Source organism: Doryrhamphus excisus, linkage group LG23, assembly GCF_037039965.1.
Source record: "Doryrhamphus excisus strain RoL-2023G ecotype Guam linkage group LG23, RoL_Dexc_Guam_v1.1, whole genome shotgun sequence".
Classification (NCBI taxonomy): Eukaryota; Metazoa; Chordata; class Actinopteri; order Syngnathiformes; family Syngnathidae; genus Doryrhamphus; species Doryrhamphus excisus.
In genome coordinates this window covers 3,022,706-3,039,718 of record NC_136379.1, presented here as the reverse complement: position 1 = coordinate 3,039,718, position 17,013 = coordinate 3,022,706, and the positions used below count along the sequence as shown (strand labels likewise).

The following is a 17,013-nucleotide window of genomic DNA, read 5'->3' as shown; positions in this document are numbered from 1 at the left end:
GGGCTGCACAATGGCAACAGGAAATGGGGACACTGGCGTCAAGCCCAGCATGCCCACCGACTCATGTGAACTCCGGGTTTGCATGGGGGGGGGCGAGAGCCTTTGTTGCTGCCTTGTTGTCTTTTAACAACAGTTAACATCGCTTACCAAATAGTATTTTCAGATGAAAAGACGGCCTTTGAAAGAAGCGGCTATCTACCAGACGGGTGACTTTTCTGCCAAGTGTGCAATCATGCAGCGCCATGCGGAACACTGGTCACATTGCAACACTGCAGCGTCCACCGAGGGCGTGTTACGGCAACGGAGACATGACGAAACACATCCCTCCGCTCTGCCCGGCAAACGTTTGCTCTCAGGTTTCCCAAAGACATGAGCAGAGCTGCCTCGTGTACAGAACACCAGCGTCACGCTACTTCAACTGGGAGGCTTGTTGTTGTCGTGTTTGGGCATGCAAACTGCAATAAAACAGAAATGTCAATGGTGTTGCTACATGGAAAACAGTGGTAACGCAGCTACATAACAACGCTGGAATCACCTTTTTCAAACGCCTCAAAAGTGGCACAATTTGGAGAAAAAAGTCATGGAGGTCAAACCATCATCATAATTCCTTTTATGATGGTTAACTTCTTTCTTATTATGGCCGCACAGTGGACGAGTGGTTCCAGCTTAGGCTCTAGTCAAGGGTCAAACCTTTTCTGTCCATTCATGCCATCATCAGTTCCAGGATGGACCACTGTAACGGCCTCCATATTGGACTAAATCAATCCCTTCTCCACAGACTTCCGCTGGTCCAAAATACTCCTCTCCAACACCTTGGGGCGGTGCGGTCGAGTGGTCGCCTGCCGTGAGCATGCCCAAGTACCCTTGGGCAAGATACTGAACTCTCAGTTGCTCCTGATGCTGCGTCGTCAGTAGGTAAATGTGTAAACTGTGTCAAAGTGAAAGAGCATTTCAAAACATCTCCATATTTCTTCCTCTCTGCACTGGCTGCCAGTTCAATTCCGGGTGGATTGTAAGGTGTTTTCATTTGTTTCTCCATCCTATTTATCAGACTTGCTGACTGTTTACCAGCCAATTAGGGCACTGAGCTCCTCTCAGCAAATAACCCTAGTGGTCTCCAGGTCCAAATGGGGTGATTGCTGTGTCTGCTCCTGGGATCTGGAACTCTCCACTTCCACCCGCTTTATGCTCCATCGATGCTCCTTAAATCACAACTAAAGACAGACTATTTAAACCTGGCTCTTAACACACACACTTCCAGACATATGGAAGATCTGGGTTTGTATCTCCATTTGGGAATCTCTGTGTGGAATTTGCATGTTGTCCTTGTGTGGGTTTTCTCCAGGTACTCCGGTTTCCTCCCACATTCCAAAAACATGTTCATTGGTGACTCCAAATTGTCCATAGGTATGAATGTGAGTGTGAACGATTGTTCATCTCTGTGTGCCCTGTGATTGGCTGGTGACCAGTCCATGGTGTACCCAGACTCCCACTCAAAGCCAGCTGGGATAGGCTCCAGCATACACCGCTAGTGAGGACAAGTGGCATAGAAAATGACTGAATGGAAAAAAAACGGTTCACTTATTAAGAATGTTAATATGTTACTTACATTGCCTATACAATGAATGAAGGTGTTTGGAATGCCACCACTTCACACTGCAACTTTAGTATTTGCTGTGGAAGTCAACCAGTATGATGGGATGGATTTGGTTGGACTTTTGAGGCTCTGCCGTACTTCAAGTCAGGGGTTCTTAACCTTTTTGACATCGAGCCCCGATTTTGATAGTGCGGAGTAGCATATTAGCATATCTTTAAACTCACAGTTTAACAAGCTAACAAGCTAAAACCTGAATAAAGTTTAAGGAATAATAACATGACATGACAAAATGTCATCAACACAAAGATTATTAAACCTGTCTTAACTTTTGCTAATAATTCATGGAAGATATCAAGCAAAAACAACGTGAATAAAAAAGACCAATATTTAGATGTTACTGCTGTTGTTAAGTGTTAGATAGCGTCAGACCACACTCTGGGTTTTGGGGGGGGGGGGCGCCACTTTTGTCTTCAATTTTTCGTTTTAAAAACGTATCCATTGCTAGTTGTAGTTGTCTTCTTCTGATCTTCTATGAGCTTGTTAAACAACAGACTGACACATTACCGCCACCATCTGGTCGGAAGCAGCACTGCACCTGAGCGTCTCATGGATAACATGTAGCACAGCGGCTAGCCTATCTCTGGTGTCTTCAGTTGATAAGCTACTACCAGTCCCACCGCCTCGCTGCCCACTGGTGCGAAACTCCAAGTTGTTTGCAGCCTATAGGTGGTGCTGGAGGACCAAGTTTGATAATGTCCACTTGTTGCTAGGCAGAATGCTTGGACAGGTATGAATAGGTCTGAATTAACTGTGGTTAATTTTATTTATACAATAACCTCACTGCTCTGTATTAACAGTAAAATACATACAAGAATGTATGAAAAACAGTGCCACCTGCCTCGTGCCCTTAATGCAGACATGGGAATATAGTTTATGTTTAATATACCTAATATATACCTAACTATATGCTGTATATATTATATATATGTATACTGTATTGTAGTAATAATTATGGAAATTTGCCATCAAATATTCTTGTATTTGTGTTAACCTACTTTATTTATTATGCAAAGGACTACCAAAGCCCGTGTCTGTGCATGTCCCCTGCCTGGGCCAGCTGTCACTAGTTTGTTGACCCAGTTTACCCCAAAAAGTGGGCTTGGCTGACCGAAGCAGCCATTTTGCCAATTGTGCGCTCCATAAAAAAGAAATAATATCTCAGCTTGCCCCGGATAAGAGGGTCAGCAAGGACACAGACTGTCCGTCCTCACTTCTTGGACGCCCTTCATGGGACTACCATCACGTTGGGCCAATGCGAGCCAATTAGTTAGCCTCTGCGAAGCTGTTGCTAAGGGGAGGGGTCGTGAATGATGGCTAGATGAAACACACTGTGCATTGGGTCCCTTTAATGTCTCATCTTTTCATTACTCAGCACGTAGGCACATTGTCACAGAGTGATTGACAGCCTTCCTAAAGTGTCTTTTAGATGTTTTAAAGGTCGCCTCCACATTGATGCTATTTATAATCCAAATTTATTGCCGTTCCGAATGAAAGGCGCTATCTTAACATGTGACACGTCAGGGCACTTGACTCTTTATGACCAACTGTTGGATGAAGGCAGGGGAATAGTTTATTTATTAATGCTTGACTCAGCACTTAAACCATCAAGACATCTATCCTGTAGCTGTATTTGAATAAAATACCTTCGGCGACACTAAGTACACACGGTACTTCACACAGTCAAAAGAATGCTTTTGCATAAACAAATACAATGGTTTTGAAGGTGACGCAAACCTTACAATGGCAATAATAGAGTTGAGCGGTGTTAGTTTGTAGTTTGCAGCAACTTAACTGAAAATGAGCTCTGCCTAGCAACAAGTGGTACTGAACATATGACCAGGAAAAAGCTACTTAGATTTACTACATGTTCTACAAGTTACAATCATCTCGTCTTTGCGGTTAACTGATATTCTGCATCAACCCTGTCTGAGCTGGTGTACCTAATGCAAAGGCTGCAGGGTAACCAACCACTGTGTTTAACTTTGTGTGCTTCATGAAAACCAAGTCTGCCGAGCAACAATTAGCTATAAACATAACCAGAAAAAAATGTCACTCATTGTCACTCATCCCAAAACTGTATTGCCAAATTGGGCAGTCAGCTGGTGTACCTAATGAAAAGGCTGCGCATGCCCATTTCAAAGCAGTGTTTAACTGAAGTGTGCTAAACTAGGAGACTCTCCTGTTAGTAAATCCTCAGTAAATCCCCCATCAGCCTCCTCCCAAAGCCGCTATACCTGCCCCACATAGCATAACCCCGTAAGGGCTTTACACAACACCATTATTAGGGGCGCTTCTGCTACTCAGCAAAAACAAAAGCCAAAGAAGTTTCCAATTATTTATTTGCACGTTATAAAATAAAGATTTTAGGACAAACAAGATGAGCCGTAAGACCTTGCTGAAGCAGTTACAACGGGATGCAAATGAACAGAAAATGAGTCAAGGCACACCATGTTAACAGTAATAGTACGTCAGGAGCCCTTTTAGCTCAGCATTAAAACAGCATTTTAAGTTAAACCACAAGAAAGGAGGGACAGAATAACCAGCATTCAATTTCTCCTACAGTCAAACCTTTTATTCACGCTCAGACCCACAGTGACATTTGCAATGGACAAAGCAGGAACTGTGCTTCATCTGGACACTTTAACCTCAACCCAGCACTGAAGGGTCTTCCTCAGCCAGGGCGATGTGCTGCAGGCGTCACTGGTTTAAGGAGGACAGGGAGGCTGGAGTGTTGATGCTCCAGGAGGAAAAGAGAAGGAGGGCCCGTTCCCATGACATCCCCATCAAGTCCCAGGGTAGGAAGAGAGGGAAAAAAAGGTAGTGATTTCTATCTCATGAAGTTTCCCCCTCCAATCTCACGCTTGTATCTATTGGTGAGGTGGTCCGCTTGCAAGGTGAGCTTGGATAGAACCCCAAAGAGTCCTCGCAGGTGGAAGTGGAACTGGTGCTCCAGGTCTGCGTTGTCATCCAGGGGCATCTCCCTGGTGACAGGCTGTTGCTCTTCCTGCTTGACCGCCATCTCCAGGAAGCTGGCGCCACTGCTCATCTCCCGCTTGAGGAGGCCCCACTCCATATCATTCTTGATGGACTTGAGGAGGAGGTAGTGCTCGTACATGTCCCTCTGCTGCTTGTTACATGGCGTGTTTTCCTCGTTGTTGTTGGTCTCCACCTGGCTGGCCGCCTGCTCCTCCAGGGGCATGTCTCGCAGCAGGCTGGGCACCATGATGGTCTCATCCATGTTGTTGGCAGCCGCGATGAAGCGGTGCATGACGTTGATGAGGGAGTGCTTGTTGGTGGCGGAGTCGCTGCTGATCTGCATCATGGCTGAAGGCTTTCGGTTTGGCTTGGTTGCAGTGTGGCTGGCAGGTGGCGTTTAGGGTGGACAGGCTGAGATCTGCAATAAAGGAAGGACACGATATGGATCAAAAACAGGTCCGCGGAAGCATGGCCTCCTCGCAAACTAAATTGTCTTTCATCGAGCAGCGACGATGACCTTGACTTGCTACATCAAAATACGTGCTTCCAAAATACACCCACCTGATTTTGCTTGGTAGTATGGCGAGATGTTTCCGGGTGTTCTGGTGGCTTAAATCCAAGTGGGTTCTAAAATAAATAAGGGAACCGTTAACCACCCGCCGTGAAGGAAAGTAAGAATTTCCTCGCCTGTCAAGCCGCCTGGATCCGGCTTTTATACCCCGCAGCCGACAGCGGTTGCAGAGCGGAAACTCCCTCCAAATCCCGCCCACCCACCAGTTTACGGTGAGGCAATTGGCCAACGAGAGGGATGAGGGCAAGTCTTGAGAGCGTCTGATCCAGTTTGAGCCAATCACGATTCACTTGCCGATCAAAGCGCATTAGCCGTTAAATTCTTTACTCTTTGTCTTGTCAGTGCCTTTTAACAAAAGCACATTATAGTAAACAATACACTTTTTTTTCTAAAACTACTAAGACAACTTTTGTAAAACTACTTTGACAATGCGCCTTTTTTTGGGTCAAATCTGCCTCCACAGTATCCTTGTGTTGTTTGAACGTGACGTCTCATGTCGACTTGTTTTACATGAGCGCCACCCGGCGTTTGTTTGCTTGAGCAAATGTATCGTAACGTTTACATAAGCGTCGTCTCTTTATGTCTTTCATGCCATTAAAGTCACTCGCTCAGTCGGAAATGTGGCGTCCAATGCAAGCACAGGTGACTTTAACAATCAAACGTGAGGTGGAACCATATCGCCATCAACGTCATTAGACTCAGCTGGTAAAGGTTATACTGGATCGTTTACACTCGCACTTTCATTTATTGTGTACCGGTTAAAAAACAGATTCATGGCTTGGTTTTAGTACCAGGAGAAAGCAGAGCCTTTCTACGCGTCTCAGTCATTAATTACTTCCTGTAATGAGGAAGTAAGTAAGTAAGTAAGTTTTATTTATATAGCACCTTTCTCAGACAGAAGTCACAAAGTGCTTCACAAAAGGCAAAACACAGAGTTAAAATACACATAAAAAATACAATAAAACAATGTACAATAAAAATAGACATAAAACAGTACATAAAAACAGTATACAATAAAATAGACATAAATATATGATGGTCATAGTACCCTAAATCTACTGAGCTGGGTATGCCTGCAAAAACAAGTGAGTTTTAAGGTTACTCTTAAATGCATCGACAGAGTCAAGCGAACGTAGGGAGGGTGGAAGGTCATTCCAGAGCCTCGGCGCAACAACCTGAAAAGATAGGTTTCCTCGGGTCCTAAAACGACTACGAGGGACCATGAGTAAATTTTGATCTAACGATCTCAGCCTCCGAGAGGGGGTATAGAGACGCAACAAGTCTCGTATGTAGACAGGGGCCTGGCCGTGCAAGGCTCTAAAAGTGAGCACCAGGATTTTAAAATTCACACGGAATGAGACAGGGAGCCAATGGAGAGCTTTCAGAATCGGCCTGATGTGAGCCCTTCTGTTGCATCGAGTCAATAACCGCGCAGCAGAATTTTGAACCTGTTGCAGACGAGACAACTCTTTTTTGTTTAGACAAGAAAACAAACTATTACAGTAGTCTAAACGAGAAGACACAAAGGCATGGATTATCATCTCCAGCTCACCTTTAGATACCATTGTTTGAAGTTTCGAGATTTTTCTTAGCTGAAAGAAACAATTCCGAGTGAGCTGCTTTGAGTGGTGCTGTAATGACATTTCCTTGTCAAAAATTACTCCAAGATTTCTGAGGCTTGACTTACAAGACAGGCTGTGAACACTCAAATACTGTTTGATCCCTGGAATAACTTCATCAGGGGCAATCACCAGCACCTCAGTTTTATCTGAATTAAGTTGAAGGGAATTAGCGCCGAGCCATTGTTTTATTTGCACTAAACAATTCATTAAAGAGTTCAATTTTTGTATCTCCGAAGCCTTAAAAGAACAGTACAGCTGAATGTCGTCAGCAAACAGATGGAAGGAGACATCATCAAAATCCTGGATAATCTTTCCTAGAGGGAGAACATATAACAAAAACAAAATCGGACCCAAAACAGAGCCCTGAGGTACTCCAAACAACAGATCAGCAGAGTCAGATTGGATCTGGTTAACTGAGACACTAAAACTCCTGTCTGATAAATAAGAAGAGAACCATGCTAGAACAGAGCCTGACAGTCCGACTAAGTCATGCAAAATCTGATGATCGACAGTGTCAAATGCCGAGGAGAGATCTAGCAGAACAAGGACCGTGCATTTTCCAGAATCTGCAGACATCATGATGTCACTAGACACTTTTAACAGGGCAGTTTCTGTTGAGTGAAGCTTGCGAAAACCAGACTGGAAAGTGTCAAAAATATCATATTTTTGCAAGAAATGTAGCAGCTGTTCGGAGACCACCTTCTCTAAGATTTTAGACATGAAAGGAAGCTTTGATATAGGTCTGTAATTTTTGGGATCGGCGACATCCAGATTTGATTTTTTAAGAAGTGGCTCCACAATAGCATGTTTAAAAGCACTGGGAAGGAATAATTAACGTGTAAGAAAATAACCTACTCAGTAAATAGTCAAAAATAAACACGAGTGGTTTTAGAATTGTAGTACCTTGGAAGTTTCCTGGAAATATCATTTTCATTGTGAAGATTTTGTCGTGTCACGTTATTTTTGATGCTAATAAAAATGCATGTTTTGATGTTCATGTTCCCTTCCAAAGTTGGCCACCTGTTTCTCTATTGAGGTCACTTCACCCCCAGTCGCCCCCCCAGTCACTCCCGATCACATCATTTATGGGCTTTGCTCATATATTTGATAAATTTGTCATCCACTCCATTTACGATTTCATGTATTTATATGTATTTTTCTTTAGAGCTGACCTTTTTGTCTTGGCACTTGCTTCACATAGGACTGTTTTCTCCTTCTTGAGTGGTTTGCATGTTGGCCACGCAGTCAGGAGATCAGGAAGATCTGTGTTTGAATCTCCATGTGGATTTTACGTTCCAAAAACATGCATGTCTAAACTGTCAACATATGATGAATGTAAGTGTGATAGGCTGGTGACCAGTCCAGGATGTACCCTGGGATAGGCTCCAGCGTACCACTTTGACCCTAAAGAGAATAAGCGCTATAAAATGGATGGCGTTCCTTGAAGTATGGAGTGGGGCCACCCTCAGCTCTTTGACCATATTCTGGGAATTGTTTTGGTTGTGATGTCTCTCTGTGATTCAGGTATCTCCTTGATCTTTTCTTTCCTTTTATCTTCCTACTGTGCTCTGGATTGTCTCCCCGTTGGTCTGTGATACAATGATTGATGTATCTCCTTCACCAAGTCATGTTCTTGCTACCTCATCCCATCCATCGCCTCCAACATCTTTGTTTCCTGGGACTGGTCTAAGGAACTGGTGTCCTAAGACTGTTGCATTGTAATTGCTTTGATTTGCTCATCAGCGTCAGTTGGCCTGGCTGGCTCGCCTCAATCACTTTCCCCACCCCAAAAAAGAAGTACCTCACGCCGGATGATATTCAAGCAGAGGTTATCAGCAAAGAATCCTGTAATTGTGGTTAGGCTCTGTAGTCAGGAAAAGTAACAATGTAGTCCAAAAGCACTGAAGGAAGAGATTTTTAGGTGTGTTGTCCTGTGCTGACCCACCACATGGTTATATACCAATGGTTATACCACTTGTTTTGTACTTTTGAATGTAACTTGCTTCGCAGCTATATAACTTTGTACTTTTGCAGACAGCTATTACAGCTATGTAACTTGCTTTGCACACTTTTTGACTTGTTTTGACTTCACACACTTAAATATTCACTGGTCCCGGCAACGGGATAAATATTATGCCCATATAGAATGTTGTGAATGTTGTGAGAAACGAACTAGAAGGTTGTGAGAAAAATGTTACCTTGAGGTGCCTGAGACAGAGGATGGAGGCGATGACTCCCCTCCTGCGGAGACAGGCTGGCCACCTGTTTTCGCACGAGCGAGCATATAAAGCATTTGTTTTCTCAATCCCGGTGAGAGTCTGCTGTGAACTGTGCACGAGTGTCCAGCTTTCGGTTTCCAGATTACTCTACCGGGGTGTTTTTGGCTCTCCGCCCTCTGTCAACGGTAAGGTATGCTATTCTGGATTCGAACTGTGTTGATTGGAGTGTTATGTGGGGGCATAGGGGTGACAGCTTATGTCTAGCATAATAACTCATGAAGGAGTGTTGTGTGGGGGCATAGGGGTGATCAGCTTGTGTCTAGCATAACTCATGATGGAGTGTTATGTGGGGGCATAGGGGTGATCAGCTTGTGTCTAGCATAATAACTTGAGGGGAAGTGTTGTGAACTGCTGTGTGTTTTACCATTAAATATCATTAATGTACATACAGTCGTTGTTTGTGATCATTTCTCTGCTGCGATCTCTCCGGACCTGTAACAACCTATTTCACAAAACAAGCACTGATAACAATGCAGCAGCAGTCCCACTTCAACAGGAAGTGATGGAAAATGTCTTTTCTCTTTTGGCTAGTTAGTAATTAAATGACTCAAAAAATAGCTAATAATGATAATAATGATACATTTGGTGTATATTTTTAGTGAATTGCTTAAATAATGTCACATGTTTGAGTGAATTCACATTTATTTTCTTCCAAGATTTCACAAAGCAAAGCAATGAAACACTGATGACTTTGATATGATGTGGGTTATGTCGTTGGTACGTTATGTACGCACACACATTCCCTGGTCATCTTATCGGATTTTACTTACATTGTATCAACATTACAAAACAAGGCAACTGCATTTTTCAAAGACAATACATGGAAACACAGTGAGAGGTACTCTAGCAGAGAATATTTACATAAAAAACGTTACATATGAGATTCGTTCTTTAAGTAAACAAAGTGAAATGCTTGGGGTCCCTTATTGAGGGGGAAGCTACCTTTTCCTCTTTATATTCCCTTTACAAAATTCCCTTCTGCTCCTCTGCCGTACGCCGTGTGAGTGGGTAAAAAGGCAGCAATGTTTGCTTTGTCACTCTAAAAAGGTTTAAAATCACAGGAGGGTCAGTCAGTCGGGGGCAGCACGTCAAGTAGCCTTTGAAAGACAAAGCTTTATTTTTTAATTGCTCGCTAACACCATGCAATGAAGTGTCTTACCGACAGGCGACGTGTCCGCACTTAGACCATCTCGTACTGGTTGTTTGTGATGTATCGAGACAGGCAGCACGCCAGGAATATTCCAATGAGCTGAGTAGAGAAATTCATTGATGAATATTGATTGGTTTTCATCATAAATGTGCCTTATTGATTTCTCATACAAATATACCACAAGGAGAATGGTGGAATCCTGGTTTGGTAAGCAATGAGGGATGTTGTCACTACACAATCCATACCGGGAACGCAAGACATCTCGCCTAATTTTAGGTGTGCATCCTTAGCTCTATTATATGGCAGCAATACTCGCCAAAACATTATTAAAGTAGACCAATTATGCTTAATCTACTTTTGTGACCTATAAATGTATTTAGAATGCTGTATTCTCGAGTTTAAATGATACCAAAGTGTCAAATAATGAGGTTTGTGCATTTGAAAGTCAGACCTGAAGGACATTTGGGATGGCTCAGAACTTCAGTTTTTTCTAACATTGTTTCTGGGCATGCCCGGGTACAAGCTGTTAGCTGTACAAGCTGAGTGGGATCAATTACAGCGGCGTGGGCGTGCCCAGAGGAGGGCCGTGGGTGGAATAAATTAAAACAGTTTTGGAAATCCAAGGAAATACAGCTGGAATAGGTGCAGATTCTGGAAGATCTAGAAAGCTTTCTGTGCTGGTTATCATGTATAGCTGCTCTCTAGGGGTCCACAACTCAATATTAAGGGACACAAATGAGCCTAATAGGTCCCCTTTAAGATTTGCGAAAAAAAAAATCATAATTTATAAGCCCTATTTCTTGGTTCAATAACTTATTTTTTCCACCACTGAAAAAACACAGACAAAAAGGAAGGTGTGTTTAGATGGATGGTATTTCTCCTTCTCCAAAAGCTCTAGCGGCTTTCATCCATCATTGCACTCTGCTTATGGTTGTTTACATTCAAATATAACAGCATTGTATATGTTTTAGTCTATTTATTTAGTGTTTCTGTAACCGGATATGTGATTTACATCTGTGCTACGTATATTGCGTAAGTTTTTACACAGCTCAGTCTCGGTGGATGTCATAATAGCCTTGATTTTGCCGAAATGAGCCAGCCCAACCATGACCTGTAATCCACGCAAAGCAAGGTAACGTACCTGGAAGAAAGCGATTCCAAAGGAGATGCCAGCTATGATCCCCAGGTTGGACTCCATCACGTTAGTCACTAGCGCAAAGCAGCCCTGCAGGGCACAAAAACATCACTGACTGAAAGTTGTTTGCATGGAGACGGAAAGATTTGAACATACTGACAAAGTTGATGGCCAACCATATGGAATTTGATCAAATGTTCGCATACGCAAGATTATATTGTGTTGTCTTTCTTCTTGATGTAATGGATGCATAATGGATTTGACTACATTGCAGAGACCCAATTACTGGAGGAAGTACAAATCCTGGTATACAATACACCATATATTATACAATAATGCTAATGCTGGAAAGCATGTCAAAGTAAGTTATAGTAAATCAAAGTTGGGTGCAGGACCATTTAAACTAGATAGTATAAGTGTTATACTGCAACACACTGTTAAGTGAAAAAAGTGAGGTTCTCCATGCTGGTAAAATTAGACTTTCCATGCAGTACTGTTGCCCCCTCCCTCATTTCTTTCAGATCCCTCCATCCGTTTTCTATGCCGCTTATTGTCACTCGGGTTGCAGGGTACGCTGGAGCCTATCCCAGCTGACTTCGGGCCAGAGGTGGGGTACACCCTGGACTGGTTGCCAACCAGTCGCTGGGCACAATAATGTTTCAGATCATCAAACAAATGTAAATATTAGACAATGACAACACAACTGAACACAAAATGTGGTTTTGAAATTAAACTTTTTATTATTAAGGGAAAACAAACATCCAAACCTTGGTGAAAAGGTGATTGCACCCTAAACCTAATACTTGGTTGGGCCACTATTAGCATGAACTGCAATCAAGCTTTTTCCCATAACTTACAATGAGTCTCTTACAGCGCTGGGGAGGAATTTTTGCCCACTCATTTTGGAGAATTGTTGTAATTCTGCCACATTGGAGGATTTTTTTTCAGGCACTGACTTTTTCACATAGAACCATGGAGGTTTGGAATTTGTTTTCCCTTAAAAATAAAAAGTTTCAGTTAAAAACAACATTTTGTGTTCATTTTTTGTCATTATCTAATATTTACATTTGTTTGATGATCTTAAACATTTCAGTGTGACAAACATGCAAACAAATAAATCAGAAATGGGGCAAACACTTTTCCCATCACCGTCCATGTCAGTTTGTACGTTGTTTACACCATTTTGTTACTTAAACAAGGGCTAAGTAATTTCTCTGTATTCCTCTGAATTGAATGTTAAAAAAGTCATGAAAGGAACTCTACCCATACAGCATAGCTCCTAACAACATGAATGTTGGTCACCTCTCTGACACGGCTTTCAAGTGTGTGTGGACCCACTATGACTTATATGCGATTGACAGCCATGAACGGCAGCTTTTTTTGGGCACACAAAAATGTACTACACTTTTTGTGCAGTTTAACTTGTATTTGTGAAAATGTAGACAAAATGTTCCTTATTGGTAACACATGCTAGCCGGCGGTGGTGGTGTTTGAAAAAAATGCAATACATACAGTCCCTTTAAAAAGTCCCATCATTGTAACAGTATAAAGAAATGTACGCCCCAAGTCAGACAAACAACAAAATTCTTAACTCACGGTCGTGTACACTTCATTCTGGGCCTTCTCCAGGTCTTTCAGGTTTTCCGGGGAACAGTTGGTGTTGACTTTGCAGCAGCTGGCAGGGATTCCCTTGTCTTTAAAGTAGTCTGTGTCAGCCCAGTCTGTGTAGTTTTTCACACCGCAGCAATGTAACTGAAAAGGACAACACACAAGCATAAGAAAAGTCCGTCAAATAGAGGTGACCTTTTTGAGACCATTTTGGCAGGCTTCATGCAACAATCCCATTGTATAAGATCCATCCACAAATACATAGCCAAACTTCCCACTCACAGTCCTCTGGATGACGTCCACCGCAGTTCTGCTGCTTTCGGTGCTGTTGTACGACTTCACTGCATTTTTGTACGCGTTGCCCAATTTAGCTTTTATCTGCAGAAGTTCAAACCACAGATGATGATCTCGTAATCTGCTTAATTTAATTTGAAAAGACACACACATCATGTTCTGGCACCAATAACTCACCTCATGCCTGAAGATGAAGCCTGATATACCGGCCACAAGCTCTGCCAGGAACACCACGGTCAAGAACATGGCATACTGTTGGAGGGAGGGGGGGAAAAGGTTTTATACACAATTTACCATAAAAGTACTGGCCGGACTTCCTTCACTGACCAGTTTGAGCATCCACGGGCTGCCACGGCATGTAGCAAAGCAACCAAACAGGCCGAAAATAATGATGGCGGCGCCGGTTCCGATGAGGACGTATGGTGCATTGGTGGTCTCGTCTGTAGCCAGCACGATGTACGCCTCCAAGTTGACCTTCCCCCACACACCCACTGCCAGCAGGATCATGCCCGTGAACTGAGGAAGACAACCAGGGTGAGGATGACAAACATAAATAATAGACATTATATGGACCAAAGCATAGACGCACACCTACAAATTAATCTTTAGGCTGACATTTTGGACAACTGTATGCTTCAACAAAGCTGCCATAAAACATCATCTCTAGCAGCTTCCCTAAAGGCTTTGTCACACTAATGGCTCCAGAAGTCATAAAACACACAGAAAAAAAACACTGAACTGTTAGCTGCAGATTGCATGGTATGAAAATAAAAAACAGGACCAAAAACAACCCGGGGCGGTTGGGGCGGGCGGGGGTGGGGTATGGGGGGGGCACTACAAAGCTCGGATAAGTTAGTGGGTGAGTGAGGTGTGTAAAGCCGGACTTGCCTGTTCAACAAAGGTGGCTCTCTTATATCACCATGGTAACTTAGGCTAAACTCATAACCTCGTCCTAACCAGGTTATGTCGAGGCTTTCATCTTAAAATCAGCTATGGAAGCGCTGCCGTGTAGCTCATTTGGAGATGGCCTCACCATTTATTGACAACATGGCGGATGTAGGAGAAAGACTAATTTGACGGGAGTGGCTACTTTGACGTCACACTGATCCTCTAGCATTCTTTGATTGAAATTATAAGAGATATCAAATTCCAGCTGAAGGAATACACAACATTTGCTCACTTGTTGCATTAGGAATAAAATGCAATATGAAATATCAAATGGGCCAGTGTTAGCGGACATATGTATGTAATTTATAATATAATGAATATAAGTTAATATTCATTATACCACTAGGAGGCAGTGTTGGTGTCCACAAAAGACACCAACACTGCCTCCTAGTGGTCACAACGTGGTGCGGTATTTGATCATTACTTGCAGTAAGATAAGAAAACAATAGACATACTATATTTGGAAGAAAAAAAGACAGTTCTCATTTATTCTCAGGGCATTCAATCGATCACAACGATTGATCAGGTTGTCTTGGAAGATGCCTTTCCTCTCACCGAGCAGGCAATCTGAACAGTCCACCCGAGATGGATTGAATGCCCTGACAACTCTTACTCCAATTGATTTATTTTGTATTTAAATCTTGCACACAACCACACTAGCATGCTAAACTAAGCTAACCCTATTAGCTTCCATTCACACACCGAGGTTCCGCCACCCTTTGCTGGTGTTTATCGTCATTTCAACCTGTTTGGGAAGAGGCGGGTTACTGTTACTTCTCTACACCTTCCTTCTCCTCGTGATGACAGCATTTCAATATAAAAAATATTGGCCAAACCTACTCCTGATCACGCTCCATCATAAATATGTGCTTATCTAATGTCAAATACACTGGCTGGGATCGTTTTGCTTTTGAGAAGTAGAATATGACGTCAAACGTACCCTTTAATGTGAATGCACGCTGAGAATGCACGTCACAAGAGATTGAATATGTGAGGGGTGCATTGGAAAAAAAGTTAAATCGGTTTTCTGTGAAAATATGAACTGTAAATTTAGCTTCAAAGTCAAGAACCTGGCTTGACAAAGTAAGTTAATTACCACCGTTGAAGTACCATTTAACTTTGGTTTTGTTGAGCACAAAGCCACTTTCGCAGTATACCATTCAAAGAAGTACCCAAATATTATTATCAATCTCCATTGTTAACAGCTTTGTTGTTATTTTAACTGCAAATCACCGTAAACGGTCAAGATAGCCATCAACTTTGTTTCCTTTATCAGTATGAAGGCCCTACTATCACCATAGGCCGGGGCTTTTCAAAGTGTAGCACAGTCTCTCAGAAAGTACAACTGATTAATCAAATCAATTAAATAATTGAACAAATACAACAACTTACATATATATATATGTTTGGGGTTTTATTTTAAGCTACTGCACTTCCCGGCCTTTAAATGTTTGTATATTCAAACTTTACCACTTCTGATTCTAACATTAGAAATCTTAAATGATTTTGGTGTTTGACTAATTTGAGATATTATACATTATTTTAAGTTAAGTAAAATAGAAGATACTTCTGAAATACAGAAAAAATATGTATTTTTACTTGATTTGCTGTGAATGTGTTTCCATTCCACATTCTAAAAACATGCATGTTATGTTAAATGGTGCCTCTAAATGGGCCTTCACTGTGAATGACTGCATGTTACATACACCCTGTGTTTACCAAAGCTAACCAAAGTCAGCTGGAATAGGTTCCAGCTCACCCGTCATGATAATGAGGATGGATTTGTACTTCATTTGTGTACTTAGTGCTGTGACAAAAGGGGCAACTAAACGACTTGATGAGTGTATACATACATACAAGAAAATGTCACAATCATAACATTATACCTCACAGTGTATGTTTTTCTCCCTATCTACCTGAATAAAGTCAAAGGTAAACAAATGTATTGCCAAACTTTGTGACGTCATCATGTTTCTTGCTCAAAAACCTCGGCAGCAAAGTTTTGAAAAGTCACTACAGTTACTTTTAAAAGAGTGATATATTACCACAAACCCGACAAATGTTTCCTTGTTTAGTTTATTGGTCGTGAGCAAGTATTGCTAGCGGCTTAAAGCCCATTGTTGCCGCTAGCTGGCTTCTTGACCCCCCCTTCTCTCCACATCATCGACATGGCCGCAACTCACCCAGAAAATAAGGCTGTAGGAGATGAGGAAAGTCTTCAGGCAGGTGATCACTGGCTTCGTCTGAAGCCGTCGAGAAGGAGGCGACATTTTTGGTCGGTTACTGTTTAAGCTGGGGGGAAAAGTCTAGAAAAAGGTGACTAAAAGAGGCGAAGAAGTTCCGAGGGGGAATAATAAATCCTGCAGAACGCTCGGAGTGAAGGAAGTGACGTCATGGTTCAGATTCACTTCTTTTTCCAGAGGGAATCAACTGATCCCAAATCAGCGTCAAGTTCGTCGTCATGTTGGCTGGTACTGCTTTCAAAATAAAGTACTACCATTACAACAACAAGTACTTAAAAATAATGCATTTATTTATATTAAAACAAATCCAATTTGAAATCCAAATTCTTGAAATAAGTCAACAATTTAGCAGAACATTTTGCCACTAACTTTGAAAGTATGCGCTTTTATATTGAAGGCTGTCCAATTTCCTGTTAGGTGCTCCGCTATCTATGAACTTTGAAACGTGATGCTACTTGTTTATTCTCCATCAAACGACATCATTCTTAGAAAATACGTCTTACGTCCACCTTTCTAAGATATGCACCGTT

General features: G+C 42.2%; 2 protein-coding genes across 5 annotated transcripts; both read right to left on the bottom strand.

Annotated features, from left to right (window-relative positions):
• Positions 1–3,978: 3,978 nt before the first annotated feature.
• Positions 3,979–5,362, bottom strand: mid1ip1l (MID1 interacting protein 1, like). Of its 2 annotated transcripts, none has more exons than XM_058075306.2 (2): positions 5,195–5,362; positions 3,979–5,056 (listed from the first exon to the last, which is right to left on the bottom strand). In XM_058075306.2, the coding sequence occupies exon 2, from the start codon at positions 4,977–4,979 to the stop codon at positions 4,485–4,487; it is 495 nt and encodes a 164-aa protein (XP_057931289.1). In that variant the 5' UTR covers positions 4,980–5,056; positions 5,195–5,362; the 3' UTR covers positions 3,979–4,484. The 2 variants fall into 2 exon arrangements, with proteins under 2 accessions (XP_057931289.1, XP_057931290.1); XM_058075307.2 differs by having other exon boundaries at positions 3,979–5,051; positions 5,195–5,361.
• A 4,365-nt stretch (positions 5,363–9,727) lies between these two features.
• On the bottom strand, positions 9,728–16,657 carry tspan6 (tetraspanin 6). Of its 3 annotated transcripts, none has more exons than XM_078788562.1 (8): positions 16,424–16,657; positions 13,620–13,808; positions 13,470–13,544; positions 13,281–13,376; positions 12,987–13,142; positions 11,397–11,480; positions 10,265–10,354; positions 9,728–10,144 (listed from the first exon to the last, which is right to left on the bottom strand). In XM_078788562.1, exons 1-7 carry the CDS (start codon positions 16,508–16,510, stop codon positions 10,286–10,288), a joined length of 756 nt encoding a protein of 251 aa, XP_078644688.1. In that variant the 5' UTR covers positions 16,511–16,657; the 3' UTR covers positions 9,728–10,144; positions 10,265–10,285. The 3 variants fall into 3 exon arrangements, with proteins under 3 accessions (XP_078644688.1, XP_057931288.2, XP_057931287.2); XM_058075305.2 differs by having other exon boundaries at positions 9,728–10,202; positions 10,269–10,354; XM_058075304.2 differs by having other exon boundaries at positions 9,728–10,202; positions 16,424–16,655.
• Positions 16,658–17,013: the final 356 nt, after the last annotated feature.